This window comes from Bos indicus x Bos taurus, chromosome 5 (assembly GCF_003369695.1).
Source record: "Bos indicus x Bos taurus breed Angus x Brahman F1 hybrid chromosome 5, Bos_hybrid_MaternalHap_v2.0, whole genome shotgun sequence".
Lineage (NCBI taxonomy): Eukaryota > Metazoa > Chordata > Mammalia > Artiodactyla > Bovidae > Bos > Bos indicus x Bos taurus.
Window position 1 is genome coordinate 55,728,427 of NC_040080.1, and position 23,869 is coordinate 55,752,295.

The 23,869-nt window shown below is 36.1% G+C and overlaps 1 protein-coding gene across 5 annotated transcripts in view; it reads right to left on the minus strand.

Moving 5' to 3' along the window:
* Window positions 1-267: 267 nt before the first annotated feature.
* GAS2L3 (growth arrest specific 2 like 3) overlaps window positions 268-23,869 on the minus strand; it is a 37,226-nt gene continuing 13,624 nt past the window's right edge. For all 5 annotated transcript variants that reach the window (XM_027542036.1, XM_027542033.1, XM_027542035.1 and 2 more), the window contains 9 exons: window positions 23,576-23,677; window positions 22,999-23,046; window positions 16,848-17,016; window positions 15,361-15,476; window positions 10,581-10,722; window positions 9,373-9,436; window positions 8,582-8,720; window positions 5,989-6,096; window positions 268-4,326 (listed from right to left, as the gene is read on the minus strand). In XM_027542036.1, coding sequence (XP_027397837.1) covers window positions 3,010-4,326; window positions 5,989-6,096; window positions 8,582-8,720; window positions 9,373-9,436; window positions 10,581-10,722; window positions 15,361-15,476; window positions 16,848-17,016; window positions 22,999-23,022 — 2,079 coding nt within the window. In that variant the 5' untranslated portion in view covers window positions 23,023-23,046; window positions 23,576-23,677 and the 3' untranslated portion in view covers window positions 268-3,009. The remainder of the gene's footprint in view (window positions 4,327-5,988; window positions 6,097-8,581; window positions 8,721-9,372; window positions 9,437-10,580; window positions 10,723-15,360; window positions 15,477-16,847; window positions 17,017-22,998; window positions 23,047-23,575; window positions 23,678-23,869) is intronic.

The window sequence follows — 23,869 nt, forward strand, 5'->3', positions numbered from 1 at the left end:
GTGAAATAATTTAATAAAAGTAATTTAAGAAAGCTGGTCAAATTAGATATTATATATATAGTGTATTATATGAAACCATAAAAGACTAGCCACAAGAGGTTAATTGTAAAAGATAACACACTACATGCCAACACCATGCAATAAATATCGTGCCTGGCAGAATGCAGACAATTAAGAATATTATATATTAATGTTTTATCATTGTAAACTCTTAAATCACTTCATCACCATACACACTTCTTTTAAGATAAATCAACACCAACACTATTTTTTTTTAATATTTATTTATTCATTTGGCTGCATTGGGTCTTAGTTGCATCATATATGCAATTTCTCACATGAACCAAGTGATCAGAATATACTCAGAACACACAAAAAAGTAAATTGAGGACTTGGTATATATGTTAAATTTTAATACTTGAGAAAATATATTTAAGTTAAAATCTGATACAAACATCACCAGTCCAAGAAAATATACATAAATTTGGATTCAATTGGAGTCAGTATGCAAACCTGGATACAAGACTGTATCTTGACAATTGTTACTGATGGCTTTTTAAAAAGTTAATAGATTTTTATATCAGCTATACATCACAGAGGTTATGGCAATCTTTTTCTCAAAAAATTTCCCTTATCCTTTAAGCATTGTAAATTTAGTGTGAAGAAGAAAGTTAGAGATCATCTAATTTATCAAAACATTTTGAAGATTTAAGTTTTAAGCACCTACTGTAAGGCTCAAACAATGCAAAAATAGTCAGCATTTCATTTTCCCCTAAAGGTTAATTTGATATGTTATTCATAATAACAAATTAAAGCAATGGAAAAACATTCCATTCTTTCTTGGAAGTATACATTATTTCTTCTTCCAGGTACTTCAGTACTTTAAGCTTAATATTCACTTTATTAAACAAAAAGGAAATCATGCACTATTATTAAGAAATGAAAATTTCTTCCCAACTTCAACAATGTACTTTTAACACTGTGAAAACAGTTAGAAACACTAGGTCTTTTAAGAGTATATCAAAATATATTTGAAGGAATTATCTTTCAGCCATTGCTTACTTTAAAAAAAAACAGCTTTATTTTGGAAGAGTAAGCTATAAATAAAAATTCATCCAATGCAGATATAAATGGAGAAATTTTCTGACCCTGAATATTGGATAAAATGAGTATTTCAAGAATATTCTCACTGCATCAAAGTGTGAAATTAAAACAGAATTATAGGAATTAGAAATTCCTACTATCAGTGGCCTGATGAAAATAGGACTATTTATGAATTAATTTCCAATTGAAAAAAATAAAAACTATTTCTTGGGATTTGTGTCACATGTCAATTTTATTCCTGATGTTACTGATATAGAAGCACTGTTTGCTCTTACAAAGAAATAAACACCTTCCTGAAGGTAAAATTCTTCCTTTTTGAAAGATACAGTAAATATTTCTTATCACTAGAAATGTAAAGCTTCTAGTACTTCTTGAATCCTGACTTCACTTTCCAAAGATGTAAATATTATCTCCCTCAATGCCCAGACCAACAGTGAAACTAACTATTGTGGTGACCATCTCTTTTATGAGAAGCATCAATTATTTCAAAAACTAGCTTGCATATAACTTTTGTCTTTATTCCTCAGACAAAAGATCACTTAGTTTTATACAAAAGTTTCATGCTTTATAATCTATAAACATTAGTAGTCAGCTAAAGATGGCTATTCTATTATTGTATATTTGTGTGAACCATTATTTTTCTTTAGAAACACATTTTAGTTTAAAATAGGGAAACATAAACCTCAATATGGAATAACTGATAATACTGTAGTTATTAAACACATCCCTAAAACTTCTGAAAGTACATTAATAATTTTTTTAAATAGGCACAATCTCTTTAAAAACATATTATTTACAAATACATTAGATTGATGGAGTCTATGCAGTCATTACATTATGTGGCTAAGTTCTTTTGAGAATCTGCCTACAGAACAGAAAACGGTAGATATTGACTATCCATTTGACATTGGAAAACTGAAGGCAGCATGACTTGATTGAAGAAAAGGTAACTGGAAAACTAATTAAAATGGGTATTACTATAAAGAAAAATAAAAATCACATGATAGAATTTTTATGCAGCACCACTTTTTCACTATCACCTTAATTTTGAGATTGTAAAAATATAATTTTGATGTTAACATTATTTTAATGTAAAAACTGTCATCTGCACTCATAGAAATTAGCATTATTAAAAAATATTTCTAATATGCTAGAACTACTAAGTTTCTCCTTTCACATTGCACAATGTCCATCAAAAATATAAGTTCTTATAAATAATACATGAACTTTTTTTCCAAATTTCAATTTTTATATCTTAATTTGTTTTTTTTACCAAAAATACTGGTAACAAAATATCACTGATGTTAATATAAGTCAGTTTAAAAATCAGTTCTTTCTGATTCGGAAAGCTTAAAAAATTTTTAAGTAGTAACAATTCTCCCACATCCAGTGTAACAGCAAGCAAACGTGCACCAGCCATCAGTACTCGGTATTGTTCCTTCCAACAATCCTGATCAGGAACCTAAATCAGGTGCCAAGACAAGTGCCAAACCGTTCCTTTTAAATTATAACACAATAACATAATACAGCACCTCTATTGCTATCAGCAGGGAATAACCGCCATATTTTAACACATACTCAAAATACAGCAACCATGGGTACAGTCCTAGTAGTGTTATTTGACTTTGTGTTTCCCTTAGTGGGGAGACTTTAACAAAAATGTTTCCATTTAACAAAAATGGAAAATGGTATAAATGTCTATAACTAGTAAGAACCTCCTGGTGGTGAATTCAGGTATGTGAGTTCTGATGAGACTTCTCCTGGGCCCAGCCTCTACCCCCTCTTATTGTACTTAATGTCTGAACCTATTTGGATAAACACAAACAGGAGAAACCTTTTAGGATGTGAAGTTAACACATTCACTCTCTTTCTCTTCTCTTGTTTTCTTAGAATGACACATTATATTTATTTTCTAGGTTTCTTACTTCCCGTCATAACGAAATAATGGTCATCATCTTCCTTCTTTTTAGCAGAAGGTTTTTCATCTGCACTAACCATCTCCTTGCCAGATGAGGGTGGTTTCCTGGTTGAAGCTGGGGCTTTGCCACTTTTGGGAGGCCCAGCAGCTGAGCACTGGCTCTTGGTGGCAGTCTGCACTGACTTTGGTTCAGGTTGTGTTTTGGCAGAAGACTGGGGAAGACTCACGATGGAGAGTGGGGTACGGCCCGGGGACCTGGAGGCGCTGGTTCCTGTCTTCTGGGACGTGCTTTTATTTTGAGGCTGCTTTTTGGCAACTGAAACCATATTCTTATCTTTCAATTTCTGTGCAGCTTTTGTAGGAGCAACTGAGGATATAGGAAGTGGCTGGTTTAAATTCAGGGCCGACTTAGGTTTCTGGGCTTGCGGAGCTCTACCATGGGGCTGAGCCCGTGTTTCCAGACTCCTGATGACAGTTTTGGAACTGGTTGTTGTCACTTTTGCAGGGGACTGGAAGGAAGAAGGGTTAGGCCTCACATGCAGATGTGCCTTAGGTAGCTTTGGACACTTTGATGATGAATTTAAATGTGTAGCTGAGGGAGAGACTGCGTGATCCCTGGAAGGTACATGATTGTGTTTCAAATGCTTTGGTTCAGTTTTTCCAGAACACTTATTTGGCAGAATTGTAGACTCAGGCACATCTCTTGACTTCTGGGCCGGGACACGCTTGGTCTTAGGAGTACTGGGTGATGAGATACATTTTCTCAACGACTCAGATACACAAGGTGCTGCTCTTGAGAAAGCTGGTGAAAAAGTGCTTTTACCCACTGGATTTAAAGAAGCATGTGAAGATGATGCACTGTTAGAAGGAGCCTGTGGTTTCTTTGTTATGCCCTTTGAAGACATGAGTTTGAGATGAGAAGACGCTGCGGGAGAATTTGCCAATTTAGAACGGACTGACCTAGGGGCCAGATTCCCTCCTTTCAGGGAAGACGCTGACGGCAACGCGGCTGGCAGATGTACCTGCTTCTCTTTGCCCCTTGGAATACCAACCGGTGTGCCAAGTTTCGAGTTTTGTTTCTGAAACATGCTAACTGCTGACAAAGGATTCATTTCAGGAGGCTGAGGTGTTCTGGCAGGCGAATCAGGCACACTTTCAATGGAAACTCCTTTTTGAAATGCTAGAATTTTCTGTTCTAGCGTAGCAAATTGTAATATTCGACAGGGGTCATATTTAAGCAAAAATCCTTGAAGAGTATCCCAGCCTCCACCGACACGGACCATGACATGTTTTCCGTGAAGCATCTTTCCCCCAAAAGAAAGCACAAAACAAAGCTGTAAAACTGTAGGGGGCAGCCATAATTTATTAGCAGTCACAGTCTGTGGTGTCTGTGACTATGAAATGCAGTGCATTTGCCAACAGCTTCACTGTAAATTGACAGTCTCTTTCTTGTATTATTAAAATTTAATTCATACTGAATCATGACACTAACAAGAGTCTTCCAGTTTGTAAGAAGATATTTACACACAGCTTACATCCTAAAAATCCAAATTACTAAGTGCAAAACTACAAGGAGAACACTGCTCAGTAGAGAATTCACTATTGAAGGAAGAAAGGAGTAGAGATAGTAAAGAAGAGGGAGAAGAGGAAAAAAAAGCCTCATAATAGAGAAAAAATACTGATAAACTGCAGAAGAACAATAAAAATAACCAAATCTTATACTTTAGAATTTAATAAATTAGATTCATAGGAATTATATCAATGTAATCTTTCCAAAACTTTGATATAATCTATTTCTAGTTCTTCTCTGCAGATGAGGAACTAATGGCTCTGAGAGATTAAGGAAACTGTCCCAAATCACCAACTTGGCCTGGCCTCACATTCACCAGGCTGCCAACCCCAAATGGTGCCTTCATGCAGAAATGGTACATCTTGGGTCTGCCAGCGCAGCCTAAGCTGGACCTCAGGCCCCTATTCATTCAACAGGCAAATCAGCACAATTGTATGAGACTTCTCTGCAAATTTTAACTCCAAATCCCACGCTCTGTACACTGTCACTGCATCATACTGCTTAAGAAAAGAAAGTTAATTAAAAGACAGAAAGTGCATGTACCTATTTCTGGGTGAGCTGAGTGGGGTATGGGGATCTAATGATAATATATGAAATCAAAGAAAATGTGGGTAATGAAATTGGATTTTTTTACATACTTTTATATTACATCCCTAACTTGGGAATAAAACAGCTCTTATATCAGAAGTGGACAGAATGCTAAACAGGTAAAACTTGAATCTCCTTATCAGCAACAGGGACAATTAATAAATAACAGATTGCAGAAGGGATAAAGGAAGAAAATGAGCATGTATATTAGCTATCAGTATAGATGCTGATACTGTGTCAGCAAAAAAAAGGCTTCATACTTAAAACTCAAAGTCTTATGTTATTATCAACTACAATATTTCTATTTATTTTTCTTCTTACTGACATTTAATCTTATTAGATGTTCTGATTTTGTTTCTTTCTTCTTATGATAGAAAACTATTCCTTCTTAGGAAGTCTGAAAATGAAATAAGTTATCTGAGGTATTCAAAGATATTTTTTCCCCCAATTATATCCAAAGTCTAAATAGTCTTAGCTATCCCTATGGTTAGTTGCTCAAAACAAGATCTGAACGTGGGGAGGGGTGGGGGTATAAATTGGGATATTGGAACTGACATATATATAGGCTACTATATATAAAAATAGATTAATAAGAACCTACTACATAGCACAGGGACTCTACTCAATGCTCTCTAATGTCCTATATGGGAACAGAATCTTAAAAAAAGAGTGGATATATGTATGCGTATAACTGATGCACTTTGCTGTACAGCAGAATCTAACACAACATTGTAAATCAACTATACTTTAATGAGAATTAATTTTTAAAAAAGATCTGAGTGTGATAGGATGTAAATGGTGGACTTACTCTTATAAAAAGTATTTTATCTCCTAGTCGATATCGTCCTTCAGATAAGTATTCAATAGAAAACCGATGAGAACAACTACAAGGAGGGTCTTCAGCAATGTGCTTAACCTAAGATTAAAAATAAATAAAAAGATTTAAGACTTATGCCAAAACTACTTTAACATTAAAATGTAAGGTTATTTGATAGCTGGGAAAAATCAAACTCAAAGATAAAAATTTAAAGACAGTTCAACTATTATCTCTAATCTTCTGAGTGTGTTAGTAGCTCAGTCATGTCTGACTCTCTGCTACCCCATGGACTGTGGCCTTCCAGGCTCCTCTGTCTGTGGAATTCTCCAGGCATGCATACTAGAGTGGGTTGCCATTTCCTTCACCAGGGGATTTTCCCAGCCCAGGGATCAAACCTGGGTCTCCTGCATTGCAGGCAGATTCTTTACCATCTGAGACATTCACTAATCTAATAAAAGTTAGCAGTGATGAAGTATTGAGTCCCTCTCTCGCTCTCTGCCCAAGTGTAGCCAGACTCATTGTGTACTCACTGATCACCAGAAAAGGTTTGTGAATGTGCACACAGTGAAGTCAATTCAAAACACATTCATTAGATCGTAAGAAATGTATGAGTTCATGACTAAGCTTGAATTGTTTTAAGACCTGAATTAACATATGTCAAGTCAGGGAGAAGGAATTGGCAACCCACTTCAGGATTCCTGCCTGGGAAATCTCATGGACAGAGGAGATTGGTGGGCTACAGTCCATGGAGTCGCAAAGAGCCAAACACAACTGAGTGACTAAACCACAACAACAAAATTTAAAGCCAAGAAAGCCAACAGAATAAAGAATTAATAAGTATGCTTATGTGTATATATATATATATACACACACACATACACACACACATACATGTCAGATAAAGTTTAACCTAGAATTTTCACTTGCCCCCTAATGCTATGCTACAGTAATACTATGGGGGAATATTCAGATATGTTCCAAAGTTACTGTTAAAATAGACATATACGTATTTATGTCTATTCACCTAAGACAGGGTAAATTCTAAAAATTTCAACTCAAGAGACATTTTTCTAAAAATACTTGCTTTGTTTCAAATAGTCTGCTATGGAGATGAGTTGAACTACCTCTACTTCTCAAGGGGTTTACAGAATTTTTAACTACAGTAAATATCTTACAAATGGTAAAAACTGAAATAAAAATTTAGGAATTCTATATTCAAAACATGGAAATTAAAATGAATTGACTCAATGAAAATATTTCCTGAGATACGTATGACTTGAAAAAAAGTCACATATCAGCCACTATGGAAAATATTTTGTTCTCCTAAAATGACACTTTTGAAAAATCAAGACCATGTTTATTTTTCTCAACTACTTGTCATACAGAGTATATCTAAACAAATTCAGTTAACTGAATACAGACATGATATTAACGAAAGTCTCTTCAGATATACTCAGTGTAGCTGAGCACTAACAGAAATTTATGACTGTCTTAATTATCTACCCAAGATGACACTTATGGATTCATCTGGGGCCCAATCAGCAGTGTCTGGATTTATCTCTCAACATCATTCATTTAACAAAATAGCATGATTATAAACAGAACTGATTTTCATATGCCATTCAATCAAGTTTATCTTGTTGACAGCCTGGGTATATGTGTGCATGTATATGTACACACATTCATACACATACATACATACCACATCAAAGGATAGCTAAAAATAATCTGAACTTGGGGAAAGGATTTATAATTATTTAAACCATTTATAAATCAGATAAAAAAGTAATTTGAAAGGAGGTAATTATTTCAGTCATTATTTTCTATCCATTAAAGTTTCTTAGGTACACAGAACTGCAGTTCTATACTTCTTCACAGCACTCAAAAAAATGAATCAGATAATAATTGCTCCCTATTTTAGACATGATCCTAAGATCTTGGCAGATCACGTATGTATAGGTGGACATTGAATATATTCATACAGCACATACAGGTTTCAAGAAATGTGTTTTCTTTTAGTTTTCATAACAAGACTAAAGGTCACTTATTTTCTTTGTTCAAAATACCAAACTCCACTTATATTCAGCAGTACAAATTAGCACTAACCCACAATATAAATAACGTGGTGAATTTAAGTGAAATAGTAAATACTGTGACTAAAAAAAATGTTCTCCTCTGGTTTTAATCTATTGCATAACTAACATTTTAACATTAAATAGCTAAAGAAATTAAAATCATCTGTGAAGTCTCTACCTTAACATCCATTATTTTCATTCTCCTTGTTCTGATACATACTTTATACAAAATAAACATTTTTCTTATTGCTATATGGTCTTCATAATGATCACATAAAATGATTATTCTGTAAAGATAATGAATCCTAATTTACCTAACCAATGTCCAATTTGAGAGTATTTATATTGCTTCCAATTTTTCACCCTTACAAATAACAGTGCAATAAACACTTACATTTGTGCTATGTTTTTTTCCCCTTTTCAATTACACTAAAAATGAAAGAGGAACACTTCTGGCAAATTATGAGACTGACGCATCACAGTTGAAAGAAAGTGTGACAGTTACTTACAGCTTCGTGCAGCTCTTCATGCTGACAACACGATTTTGGAATGCTGATGGAATCTTCAGGCCCAGAAGTATTAAGTAAAGTCTCTTCTAGTTCAATTTCTTTCTCAAGTTTTACTAATACTGGTGGCTCAACCCCATATCTGAAAATCAATTATGAGATCTCATCAATCAAGTGAAGTCTGAGGCAAGTACTTACATGTATATCCCAACAGGTTTCTTTTAATTTTAAATAAAGTCTGTATGACTCTTCTACCAATAGTTTCATCGGAACATCTGGAAATGCTTTTTAATGTCTCTTAGACTGCCAAAAATTCAGATTATCACCTTTACCCCACAGCATATGTATTTGGGTTACTGAATGCTCCCAATATTCAATCTGGGATCCTAAAGGTACCTTTAAAAATCAGCTCATGAGTGAAGACAGAATTGAACTAGGTATGGAGAATACCAAACCTTGGCCTTCTTATCAAACCCTCTTTGTATTCAAAGGACTTGCCTCACTTTGAACTGCTTAAAGGTTGCATGCTCTTATTCTACTCTTAACCTAAAAAAATCTAAGTGCCCACTCTTATAGTTTAATATTAAATAAAGGCAAGCTATATGAACAAGCAAATGTTGACACAGCTCATGTGAACAGTTACTTAAGGAACAAAAAGAAAGAAAAAAAAATAAGTTACTTTATTCCAATTAAAAATTATTTTCACTTAGAGAAAATAGTATCCTAGATAAAATAAAGTAGCCTAAAACATCTTTATGACTTTGCACAAGCCTGAAATATTGTGGAATACATACCTTGAGACAATTCGACCAATTTCAAGAAGACAAAGATACACCTGTCTTGGATCTTTGTGCAAAACTGTGAAAAAATAAGACCACATATTTTAAGGGGCAAATTAAACAGGCAATTATACATACACAAATACTTTGAGGGAATATACAGACAGTCAAGTAAAAATCTTAGATAGCTTTCAGTTTGGTCACTGCAGAGACGCTTCCGTTGAATTAAACGAAATGAGAAAAAAATCAATAATTCTCCAGTAGAGCATGACTTTTTAAAATGAATTGTCAAAAACATTAATCCATTTAGATAACCAAGTTGGCAGCTTCTGTTTATGAGGTAAATCTAAACACCATGAGTGTGCATCATTTGACCTTCTGTTATTTCTGTAATTATATGGTCAAAGAGAGATTACCAGTAATTTAGACTTTGTTGAGTAATTCTTGATTAAAACATTAATTAGTTAATAAGCATTAGTCCAGAACTTTCCCACAGCCAACTCATTTAGGAAGTAAAGTCTGTCTAGGCCATTCTAGATATATAGGATTTATAACTATAAATGAAAAGTTTAATCATGTATTTGATTTGGAATCTGATTCTCCGATTGTTTCACATCTATTTAGAACATAAATTTTTTCTAGGAAAATGAGATGTGGCATTTGAGTTCTTATTTGGAAAGAAAAACTAGAAGTGAGGCATACAAAAATATCCTGCTGCTGCTGCTGCTAAGTCATTTCAGTCGTGTCCGACTCTGTGCGACCCCATAGATGGCAGCCCACCAGGCTCCGCTGTCCCTGGGATTCTCCAGGCAAGAACACTGGAGTGGGTTGCCATTTCCTTCTCCAAAAATACCCTTGTTGTTAAAATATGTTTGTTAAAACCCAACAAACAGAAGATGTCAGTATCACTGGATATGGTCACCTGAGGCCAGACTAAAGGAACCAGAGAAGATCATCAAGATCATTTGAAGAAGAAGTGAAGTCACTCAGTCGGTCTGACTCTTTGTGACCCCATAGACTATAGCCTACAAGGCTCCTCTGTCCATGGAATTTTCCAGGCAAGAGTACTGGAGTGGGTTGGCTATTTCTTTCTCCAGAGGATCTTCCCCACCCAGGGATCGAACCCAGGTCTCCCATATTGAAGGCAGACACTTTACCGTCTGAGCCACCAGGGAAACCTCAAAAATATCCTATTAAACATTAAATATGACTACAACATTTACCTAAACCTTCAGATTCAAAGAGGTAAGTCTCATCAACCCCAATGTGCCTGCACCAGTGAAGGAAGTTAGCAGTATTGTCTCTAGCAAAGAATGAACCAGATGCAGCATCTTTCTTACAGGGCACTTTTCTCATTGGAAAATTCTGGAAAAGACAAAAGAATAATTTCAAACAGGTATCAAGAATATTTTCATTAGATATCCATTTTAATATGGGTATTAAAATGGGCATTAATAAATGTTTAGTCCCTTGAAGATAGCTAAAGATTATATAGCACTAGGTAGAAATGCATCTTCAAAAATTATTTTTGCTTTATTTTGCTTCATTTAATAAGTATTGCCATTTTACTTTATTTAATAAGTATTGAGTTGGCCAAAAGGTTTGTTTGGGGTTTTCCATAAGATGGTACAGAAAAACTCAAATGAACTTTTTGGCCAACCCAATATATTCTACAAAGTCATTTCTAGGAAAACAATCTGGTCAAAATTAGCAGTTCAGTTCAGTCACTCAGTCATGTCTGACTCGTTGTGACCCCATGGACTGTAGCATGCCAGGCACCCTGTCCATCAGCAACTCTCAGAGTTGACTCAAACTCATCTCCATTGAGTTGGTGATGCCATCCAACCATCTGATCCTCTGTCGTCCACTTCTCCCCCATGCCTTCGATCTTTCCCAGCATCAGGATCTTTTCCAATGAGTCAGTTCTTCACATCAGGTGGCCAAAGTATTGGAGTTTCAGCTTCAGCATCAGTCCTTCCAATGAATATTCAGGACTGATTTCCTTTAGGATGGACTGGTTGGATCTCCTGGCAGTCCAAGGGACTCTCAAGAGCCTTCTCCAACGCCACAGTTCAAAAGTATCAATGCTTTGGCGCTCAGCTTTCTTTATAGTCCAACTCCCACATCCATACATGACTACTGGAAAAACCATAGCTTTGACTAGATGGACCTTTGTTGGTAAAGTAATGTCTCTGCTTTTTAATTTTATGACTGCAGTCACCATCTACAATGATTTTGGAGCCCCCCAAAATAGTCTTCCACTGTTTTCACTGTTTCCCCATCTATTTGCCATGAAGTGATGGGACTGAATGCCATGATCTTACTTTTCGGAATGTTGAGTTTTAAGCCAAATTTTTCACTCTCCTCTTCCACTTTTATCAAAAGGCTCTTTAGTTGTTCTTCACTTTCTGCCATAAGCGTGGTGTCATCTGCATATCTGAGATTATTGATATTTCTCCCAGCAATCTTGATTCCAGCTTGTGCTTCATCCAGTCCAGCATTTCTCATGATGTACTCTGCATATAAGTTAAATAAGCAGGGTGACAATAAACAGCCTGCTGCTGCTGCTAAGTCGCTTCAGTTGTGTCCGACTCTATGCGACCCGAGATGGCAGCCCGTCAGGCTCCACCGTCCCTGGGATTCTCCAGGCAAGAACACTGGACTGGGTTGCCATTTCCTTCTCCAATGCATGAAAGTGAAAAGTGAAAGTGAAGTCGTTCAGTCGTGTCTGACTCTTAGCGACCCCATGGACTGCAGCCTACCAGGTTCCTCTGCCCATGAGATTTTCCAGGCAAAAGTACTGGAGTGGGGTGCCATGGCCTTCTCCGAATAAACAGCCTAGATGTACTCCTTTCCCTATTTGGAACCAGTCCATTGTTCCACGTCTAGTTCTAACTGTTGCTTCCTGGCTTGCATACAGATTTCTCAGGAGGCAGGTCAGGTGGTCTGGTATTCCATCTCTTTCAGAATTTTCCACAGTTTTTTGTGATTCACACAGTCAAAGGCTTTGGCATAGTCAATAAACCAAAAGTAGATGTTTTTCTGGAACCCTCTTGCTCTTTCCATGATCCAGCGGATGTTGGCAATTTGATCTCTGGTTCCTCTGCCTTTTCTAAATCCAGCTTGAACATCTGGAAGTTCATGGTTCACATACTGTTGAAGTCTGGCTTGGACAATTTTGAGCATTACTTTGCTAGTGTATGAAATGAGTGCAACTGTGTGGTAGTTTGAGCATTCTTTGGCATTTCCTCTCTTTGGGATTGGAATGAAAACTGAGCTTTTCTGTCCTGTGGCCACTGCTGAGTTTTCCAAATTTGCTGGCATATTGAGTGCAGCACTTTCACAGCATCATCTTCCAGGATTTGAAATAGCTCAACTAGAATTCCATCACCTCCATTAGCTTTGTTCATTGTGATGGTTCCTAAGGCCCACTTGACTTCACATTCCAGGATGTCTGGCTCTAGGTGAGTGATCACCCATGGTGATTATCTGGGTCATGAAGATCTCTTTTGTATAGTTCTTCTGTGTATTCTTGCCACCTCTTCTTAATCTCTTCTGCTTCTGTTAGATCCATACCATCTCTGTCCTTTATTGTGCCCATCTTTGCATGAAAAGTTCCCTTGGTATTTCTAATTTTCTTCAAGAGATTTCTAGTCTTTACCATTCTATTGTTTTCCTCTATTTCTTTGCATTGATCACTGAGGAAGTCTTATCTCTCCTTGCTATTTTTTGGAGCTCTGCATTCAAATGTGTATATCTTTCCTTTTCTCCTTTGCCTTTCGCTTCTCTTCTTTTCATAGCTGTTTGTAAGGCCTCCTCAGACAACCATTTTGCCTTGCTGCATTTCTTTTTCTTGGGGATGGTCTTGATCACTGCCTCTTGAACAATGTCATGAACCTCCGTCCATAGTTCTTCAGGCACTCTATCAGATCTAATGCCCTGAATCTATTTGTCACTTCCACTGTACAATCATAACGGATTTGATTCAGGTCATACCTGAATGGTCTAGTGGTTTTCCCTACTTTCTTCAATTTAAGTTTGAATTTGGCAATAAGGAGTTCATAAGAAGTTCATGATATGAGCCACAGTCAGCTACAGGTCTTGTTTTTGCTGACTGTACAGAGCTTCTCCATCTTTGGCTGCAAAGAATATAATCAATCTGATTTCGGTGTTGACCATCTGGTGATGTCCATGTGTAGAGTCTTCTCTGGTGTTGTTGGAAGAGGTTGTTTGCCATGACCTGAGCATTCTCTTGGCAAACTCTATGAGCCTTTGCCCTTCTCATTCTGTGCTCCAAGGCCAAATTTTCCTGTTACTCCAGGTGTTTCTTGACTTCCTACTTTTGCGTTCCAGTCTCCTATAATGAAAAGGACATCTTTTGGGGTGTTAGTTCTAGAAGGTTTTAAGAATGACATGAGAATTCCAAAGCACATGTTTATAGTACATCTCCTCAAACATAAATACAAACACAAAATTATTGCTGTTAAAGGTTTACAGACTGACAAATTTTTGCTTACTTCCTTATTTGCAGATTTACAAATACAGTTCTGAGTTTCTTGAGGAGAACTTCACCAATGAAATAGTAGCCCATTCTTAATTCAAGATCTTTGAAAATCGATGATCTAAGTTGTACAGAATCCTATGTTTTTACTTTTACTATCTGGACCAAATAATCCTGCTGATGCTGAGCAGTTTCTAGTTTTGTCTTAAATTTTTACTTGAAATAAGAAATTCATAAAAAAAAAAAAAAAAAAGAAATTCATGTATAAGGTTTTTTCAAATGCAGCAGGCATAGTAGGGTATGTCTTTCTGCCACCGCTACCCCTCAGTTCCTTCCACTCCCTGGAGATAACCACTATTACCAGTTCCTTATATTTCCTTCCTGTTGCTATTATTTTCCAGAGTTAAAATAACTTTCTGAGTTTTTCTAATTATATATGTATATTAAAAAATCAAACAACACTGCCAAATTCAAAGATGGTTAGTAGCAACTGAAATCTCATGCACATTTCAGTAAGACATCTCTGTACACAAGCATATGTATCCCTACATACTGCTGCATGAACACACTGTTCTGTAGTCTGATTTGTGTAAGCGCATATGCACACTTAATGACAGGTTGCAGGCATCCTTGAGGGTAAATAGTCATTTCTAATGAACAGATAATATTCTACTATTTAGGTACCATAATTAATTTTAAACAACTTCTTTACTGAAGAGCATTTAGGTTGTTCTTAAATTTTTTTTGCATAATAGTTCCTATGAATTTGTGGTTATTTTTTTAGAATAAATTCCTAGAATTAGAATTATGTTACATAGCAAACAATATGCTTTATTTTCAAGGTGATATATATTACCTATTTTCTCCCAGAAAGATGGTTCTACTTTGTATTTCTACCAGCACTAGGCTCATGCTTAGAACCCACACTCACAAACGTCACATCCCATGAATGAAAACATCCATATTTGATAAAAAGAGAGGAAACCTTATCTACTTCAAATCACAACCTCATGGTCAATGGAGGAAAACTGTCTAAGAAAAGTTTATTCATTCAACCAATACTTATAGAATTTACCACCAAGATAGTATATAAGGAATAAAAAGATGATGACGACGATAGCTCTTAACTGTGTGCCAGGAACCATCATAACCTCTTTTTTCATTTAACTCTTACAGTAATCCTATAAGGAAGGTACTGTTATTCTCAGGCGGAGCTAGCTATTGCATATTTACTATACACCAGGCACTAAGCTAACCACTATCTCTATACGATCTCATTTAATTTTGCTGACTCCTCGAAACTATATTCTATAAAGTAAATGTTAATATCTCCATTTTACAAGTGAGAATTTTTTTTCGGATGCTCAAAAATATTAAGTAAATTATCCAAGATTTACATATAGTTGAGGTGGAAGTTTATAATCTTGTAGAAATAAAAAGTGTCCATAAACAAATCAATATGTACCAAAGTACAAAATCACTACTGTCAAACATTTTCTTACCACAGGTTCTTCAGAGTTGCATGTTTTCACCATGTTTTGAAGAACATCAATCAGTTGGCATAACAGCACTCCATTATCAAGTTCTTCCAATAGCCTTTCGGCCTTAACTTCAATACCTAAGAACATATTTCAAAGCTAAGATTCTTCCAGAAATGGTAAATTCAAACAATATGGCTAAAATTTAATTAAATGTAATCAGATTATAGCTGAAACACTAGACAAACACTAGATCAGACCCAAGGTATTCACTCTTAGACATTACAGTTAAAACAGCAGATAAGTGAATTATCTTTCAAATTAAGTGAAAGTGGAATGAAACAAAAATATCTGTGGTATAGAAGCACAAGCACAGAAAAAATAAAATGACATCTACTGTATTTCATTTAAAAACATTGAAGTGTTTTATATTTCAATATTCACTATTCAGTTTTGATTCACTGCACATTACAGCTGCATGCACAGGAAAGATTCTCTATAAGATGGACTTTGTTGCAATTTAAAAATGAAACAGCAACATAACAAGCATTCAGGAAATACCAGCTTTCCACCTCTAAAATCCTCTTTTTGGAAGCATTATTACATAATAAACTTCAAAAAAATTATCCAAATCTTCAAACTGATATGAGATCTTTAGATTGAGTGTTCAGTGTATGTTTAATAATCTTGAAAGACCATAGATGAGATGTATGTATACCTTTTCATGAAAACTTTGGAAGGCTACACAAAATTCTGTTATTTAAAAGAGATTTCCCCCACCCCCTGCCCCCGGGGGTCAAGTTCAGAGCACTCATACCCTCTGAGTAAAGAAGTAAGATGCCATGTATTCCCCATCCCAACACTTCCTCCTGGCTTTCATATCCCCATGCCCCTCAGAGCTTCAGAAACAGAAGTGAAGTCAAAGTTGCTCAGTTGTGTCCAGCTCTTTGCAACCCCATGGATGGTACAGTCCATGGAATTCTCCAGGCCAGAATACTGGAGTGGGTAGCCGTTCCCTTCTTCAGGAGATCTTCCCAACCTAGGGATCAAACTCAGGTCTCCCACATTACAGCTGGATTCTTCACCAGCTGAGCCACCAGGGAAACAGAAATCATTTTAATTACAGCATATATTCCACCCAGAAATCTCATGCTTTACACAAGTTTAAGGAGGAAAAAAATCAATGAAATATAGACTCCCAAATGAGACCAATACACTTAAATTTTTTTTTAATATTAAAAATGAAAACATTGATTATTCACAGCTTTTACTACTTGACCTCTACCATTAAGCCTCAAACTTGCTTACTATTCAAGCCCTGGGGGTCAGAGTGAACCAGAATGTCTTCTGTAAAATAGAATGTAAGTTTGGTGAAAGTAAGGACATCAAATATTTCCTTCACTAGAGGATCCCCAACCTCTGGAACAATGATTCCTTGACAAAGAGTAAGATTCTCAATAAACATTTACTGGGTAAGACAACATAATTTTGAGTATCTTTGAAAGCCTTACCTAATAAACCATTTAACCAGATTGACAGGTCTTCTTGCATGGGCAACAGGGTGGCCTCATGCCTCACAGCTATCCACTCATCATACTGACAAACATCAGCCAAACCTGGCCCGTGTCTGGGGGTCAGAGGACTCCGTGGACTTAGAGGCAGGTCTTCTCCAAACCACACCTAGAGAAAACATCAACCAATCGGTGCAACTGGTTAAAAGTCAGGATTCCAATGTTTATTTAAATAATGAATCATAGACTATATTTAATATACATGTATACAGAGCTGCAGCAGCTCAGAGAAAGTTAACAAACTAGAAGCAAACTATTAGTCTAGATGCTTGACTTACTTTCCATATTTAATTCTGTGACAAATGTAAGTGAATCTCTAACTAATGGATTCTACTGTCAAATCAAGGGGATAAAAGTTAACACATAATTATTTTTCTTTCACTTGTTAGCTGAGTAAGTTTAACGAGTTACCTGACCAGAGTCTCAGCATCTTGGTTGTAAATTGAGTTAATAATACATCTTTGTAGAATGTAGAAGACCTGAGTTTGATCTCTGGGTTGGGAAGATCCCTTGGAGAAGGGAAGTCTTGCCTGGAGAATTCTATGGACAGAGGAACCTGGCAGGCTGCAGTCGATGGGGTCGTAAAGAATTGGACATGACTGAGCGACTAACACACTTGTGGGCCTAAGAATATTTGTTGAATAATGGACAAATAAATGAATGAGTGCACAGATGGCATTTTATAAACTTTAAATCCTAACAACAGTGTTATCTAAAAAACCTATATAATCTGGTCCATCACCTGCTATTGCAAGGCCCACAAGCTAAAAATGATTTTTACATTTTAAAATGGTAGTTATATAAGCACCTACATAATAGCTTCAATTTTGCCTACCAACTCACAAAGTCAAAAATATTTACTAACTGGTCAACCCCTGGTTTAAAATAAAAACTGACATAAACATGCTATCAAACCAACACTTGCAAATTTTGAAATACAATTAGATGTACTTTTAATATAGAATTATTGAGAGAAAAGACTGTGCTAAATTTCAATTGAGGAAAGGGTATCAGAGTCCAAGTGGTGAAGGAGTTCTCACAGGAGGGGAGAAACAGAGGATCAGAGCTCGAGTGAGGTGACAGGGTATCTACTACACATGGGTACAGCCCCAAGCACAGGGTCAGACCCCAGGCAAGGTAAGGAGGGTGTCCACTGGGGACAGTGGGGGAACGTCCCAGTGCAGGGTGTCAGAACCCAGCTGAGCTGAGAGGGGCATCAACTTAGGGAGAGGTGGCAGTAACGATGGGAGACATGAGGATTTATCAAGTTGGAGCCAGGTTTCTTCCTGCCAAAAAAGAGAGGTATAACTATGGACTGAGAGAAAATTAGAATGAACTCTATGGTGTACGAATGGAGTATCTTTTACCAGAAAGCAAAGAAGTACTTAAAGAATGATGGAGACATGCAAAAGGACCCAGAAGTCAACTTGAAGGGACTTCTGCTGGCTAAATTAAGAACAATTTGAGCATCAAAATAATGATGTAAGGGAATTATAACATACTGAACAAAATGGACAACTCTGAGTTCACACAGTTACAAATAAATGAATAAACTGGAATTCTGATGAGGGATGAGATTTTCATATAGTTTCAAAGAACTTCCACAGAAATACTTATTAGAAAGAAAGAGTAATTTCACAGTTGAGAAACTTATCAGGCAGCAACTGAACTGAGTGACACAAGTGAATATGATCAATAATGGGACAAATCAAAATCGTATGCCACTTGATGGGATGTAGTGAGATGAAACAGCATCCCTCTGTGATATCCCTGCCAGGATGCATAACCTCAATCTAATCACGAGAAATATCAGGTAAATCTAAATTGAGGGACATTCTACAAAATAATTGGTCTATAATATTCAAAAGTGTCAAGGTCATTAAAGCAAAGACTGAGATACTGCTCTGGACTGATAGAGAAGAAGGGACACGACAACTAAACGCAACATGTGATTCTGAACTGGACACTATTGGACAACTGGCAGTATTTGAAAGTGGTCTGAATATTAGACGGCAGTACTGCACCAACTGCACCAAGTCAGTCAACATCCTGACTCTGATGATTTCATGGTGGTTTTACAGCAGGAAGTCCTTGCACATGAGAAATAAACTACTGAAGTTTGGAAGTAAGGGGGCACAAGATCTGCAACCTATTTTCAAATGGTTCAGCACTTAACAATTAGTTGTAGGTCTGTGATTGCTTTTAAGTAAAAAATTTTTTAAGTTTTCTAAAAAAGAGGTATAAATATAGGTAACATCAAGTGAATCTAGTTCTTTCTTGATTTTTAAAAGCAGACAATTTCCTCCCTAAAATATATTAAACTCACTGAAGTTTATTTGAGGCAAGTCTTAACTATATCAAATTAAAAGCTATATCAACACCATTGTTAGTCTAGACAAACCTGGAGGAAAATAAAGAGCCCATTCCAATCTGCTGTAGTAAGAAATAAACACATTTTTTACAAATTCCAAAGGCAAAGAAAGACAAGGAATATATACCACCAGAGGCAAGCAGGAGTAGCAAAACTTAAAAGTACCCAGACAAAGAGAAACAAAATTATTTGAGGGGCAGTGGTTCAGGAAAATACATGAGGATCCTATAAAGTTTTAGGAAAAGGATTTTGTTTATTTCCCCAAATTCTCTTAGAATTATTTCAAAGGGAGTATAGCAGCAACTTAATATCTAAAACTTCCCTTCATAAGCACATCTTGTTTCTGTTTGTAATCCCAAGATTCAGTATAAGACCTAGCACATGATATGCAACCAAAAATATTAGCTGAAAAATTGAGGGATACTAGCAAATGACTTTTTGCACCATCAAAATCAAGATGCATCTTACAATCAATGGTTTTTTATAGTCAATACAATGTTATTTGTCGTTTAACTGAGCTGACAAAAGTCAGAGAAGATGTGAATGTTTGTCAAAGAAAAATGGGTATTAGCTAGGAAGGTGGTCTCGAAAAAATCATGTGCAAAAATGGAGAAGTTAAAATTAACAAAAGTCATTCTAAATTTCTTGCCATATTAGGGAGACGAGTACTTGGATATTCCTATTATTTCAAACAGAAAACTATAAAAACCTGGGTTGATAAAAAGGAATGAATTTGAGTCAGTTGCAGTGAGGTGGGTAAACCTAGAGCCTCTTACACAGATGAAGTAAGTCAGAGAAACAAGTATCATATATTAATGCATATATATGGAATCTAGGGGGAAAAGATAGTGCTGATGAACCTAGTAGAGAACAGACCTATGGACACAGCCAGGGAAGGTGAGGGTGGGCTGAGCTGAGACAGCAGCACTGACATCTGTACACTATCACGTGTAAAACAGATGGTGGGGAGCTGCTGTATAACACAGGGAGCCCAGTCTGGTGCTCTATAATGACCTAGAAGGGTGGGATTGGTGGGGAGGAGAGGGAAACTTTAGAGGGAGGGGATATATATAATTATGACTGATTCACATTGTTGTACAGCAAAAACCAACACAACATTGTAAATCAATTGGCATATCAACGTTGCTAAAAGTTAGATGTTAACAACAAAGTCTGCATGTATAAAGACTGTCCTCAAACATGCTGAAAACTGTCATATTGCAAAGATTCCTAACCATAGGCCGTCTACAGAAGAACTTGAATCAGTACACAACTTACTGATTTAACCTAACTGACATTTAGGCAAAAATTTAGGTCTATGTACAAACAATCCTTTTCTGAGAGAGAGAGAGTTCATAGTTTTTGTCAGGTTTTCAAAAGGGACTGCTGCTGCTGCTGCAGCTAAGTCACTTCAGTGGTGTCCGACTCTGTGCGATCCCATAGACAGCAGCCCACCAGGCTCTGCCGACCCTGGGATTCTCCTGGCAAGAGTACTGGAGTGGGTTGCCATTTCCTTCTCCAATGCATGAAAGTGAAAAGTGAAAGTGAAGTTGCTCAGTCGTGTTCAATTCTTAGTGACCCCATGGACCGCAGCCTACCAGGCTCCTCCGTCCATGGGATTTTCCAGGCAAGAGTACTGGAGTGGGTTGCCATTGCCTTCTCCCAAAAGGAACTAGGACCCAAAAAAGTTTAGGAGCTATAGTTCACTGATTTTTAGACTCTAAGTTTATTTACTAATCAGAACCATGGACATAAAAAGGGGCAAGGAAGACCTTCATGAATTAAGTGAATAAGAAACAAAATGAAAACAGCTGTCTACTGGGTGCCTCCTCTCTGCAAGGCATTTAGGAATAATAAAGTCTAATTAGCAAAGAGGTGAAAATCCTAGGAAGTTCTCACATTCACCAGGGAAAGAAGCAAAAACTTCCATGAGGGATGCCAAGAGTACTCTTGAAAAAGGATCACTAGAGGTGGATCTGTGTAATCTAGATGAGAGAAAGGTTCATGGAACTACAAGAAAACACTGTGAAAAAAAAAAAATTCATCAAGAAAGTATTAATGGCCAGCAGGATGGAAATGAGAAAAATATGGTCAATGTGCAATGATAAAAAGCACTCAATAAGGAAGAAAACATAATCAACATGAAATTGATGACATGCAGAGACCTGGTTAAAAACAGACAGATGTAAATACTCAAGATAAAAATGGTTTTTAGGAATAAGAAGTTCTGAGCATACTCAATGTGGATTAGAGAGGACCCAAATAAGACCTTTTGGGAGACTGCCATGAACTGCCAAGTCCCAAAGGGAAGTGAAAGTCGCTCATTCGTGTCTGACTCTGTGACCCCATGGATTGTACATTCCATGGAATTCTCCAGGCTAGAATACTGGAGTGGGTAGCCTTTCCCTTCTCCAGGAGATCTTCCCAGCCCAAGAATCTCCCGCATTGCAGGCAGATTCTTTACCAGCTGAGCCACAAGGGAAGCCCAAGAATACTGGAGTGGGTAGCCTATCCCTTCTCCAGGGGATCTTCCTGACCCAGGAATCGAACTAGGGTCTCCTGCATTGCAGGTGGATTCTTTACCCAACTGAGTTATCAAGGAAGCCCCAAAGGAAAACACTATGAAAGTGTTTACTAGCAGAGTTGGAAGACAGAGCTGCACAGCACAGGAGGAGAGAAAGCAACAACACAGCCTGAGTTGTTCTTAACCATTTAATAAATTATCTTCTCTAGGCTATCACCCACTGTTATCTTGATGTCGTCTTTCTTAATTAAAAAAAAAAAAAGACTCTCATGACACAGGTATAATCTCCAGTTTTACATTTGGGTAATTTTGTTGTACCAATGATACAACCAAACTTCTTAGGTGCCTAGTATGTAACACATTCCAGGACGCATCAATCTCACTGATTCCTCACAACTACCTAAAAAATAAGTGCTATTATCCTCACCTTAGAGGCAAGAAGTGGGAACTCAGAGAGGTAAAATAACTTGCCAGAACCTCATAGAGTGGCAGAACTAAAATCAGACATGGAATCTGATTGACACTACAATTCTCACTTTTCAGGGCAAACTTTATTATCAGTTGCTTGCATCTTTCTAAGTAGACCTTCCAGGCAGTTTTAAGTTAAAATTCAGTCATGTTCTATGTATATCAAAAGAAAGAAAACTTTAAAGGATATAAGAATAAGTACTAACTCTGGAAATGATTCAAATTCAAATGCAAGATGATTCTGGTTTATCTCATTATTTCCATCTTGCTTCTCCTCACCAAAAAACTAACTAAAAAAATCCACACTTTAAATTTTAAGTTTTAATACCATGTTACTTACAGGCATTAAAGGACACATGTACAATTATATAAAATTAAAATTTTTCATTTGTTTTCATTGAAAGCTCTTTTAACTACAAACACATCCTAAATTCTAATGAGAAGAAAATCACAAAATATTCTAATTATTTTCCTTGGGTAGTATAATTAAGATGAACTCACCAACCCTAAAGGTATTTTTGATTCTTAAAAATATGCAGTATTAATGAATGCTTAAAATTAAAGTCTTTTTAGAACTAGAAAGTAAAAATAGAGTATTTCTGTTATTAAATTTGATGCTTAAAAAACTAGTACAATAAAAAAAATTGTGATAACTCTACTAATTATTGCAATCTTGTTACACTGATCTCATTATTTCAAATACATATTTTCCCAAGGAAACCACTTACTTGAATTGCAGGCAGCATGGTCATCTATACTGAAATGACACTGCTGTTCTGAAAATAAAACAAAACATTAATATTAACACAATGGTAGCTTTTCCATTCCCCCAAACCCTCAACTTATAAGGAATCTGCTTTATTCTATTCGACAGAAAACCTAATACTTTTTCTTCTATTTGGAGTTATTTGATGATAGGAGAATTCAATCATACTCCTAGCTTCTTCATAAAAGTACTCCTCATTTGAGAAAGGAAAACCTGAAACACTTTAATATGTAGTTTCTGGCACTAATATCAAAGAAACTCTTAAAGCATCTGACTAGTAAAATAAAATTAACAATAAAACTTAGTTTTAAATGAAAAATGTCCCAGAATTTCTCCCTGTGAAGACACTGTAAGTATAATACAAACATCACAATGACTGATACTGAAAGTATCTTTCATCTGATCTTTACAAAAAGATCATGTAAGTTTATCTAAACTTCGTATAAATTCACAAGAGGCTAAACCATAAGCCTCTTCTACCATACAATAAGGTAAAAAAGAAAAAATATCAATTTTAACTATGAAACAACACTCAATACCTTTCTATAATAATTTTTCATAAGTTATTTTCTCCACGAGGTGTTAAAGCCAAAAACCCAAAAGGAACAGGAATTCAAACTCTCAAGTACTATTCTTGAAATCTACAAGAAAAAAAATACAACTTTAATTAAGTTAGATTAATACAATTCTTTAATATATTTTCAGAGGAAAAAAAGAGTTTGAAAACATTCAGAATAATATAGACTATATAAAACCTAGAATTTTTAGATTGCTGAGAGCAGCATAATATACTGGTCTATTTTTTAATTGTAAACCACCATTAAAACATTCTT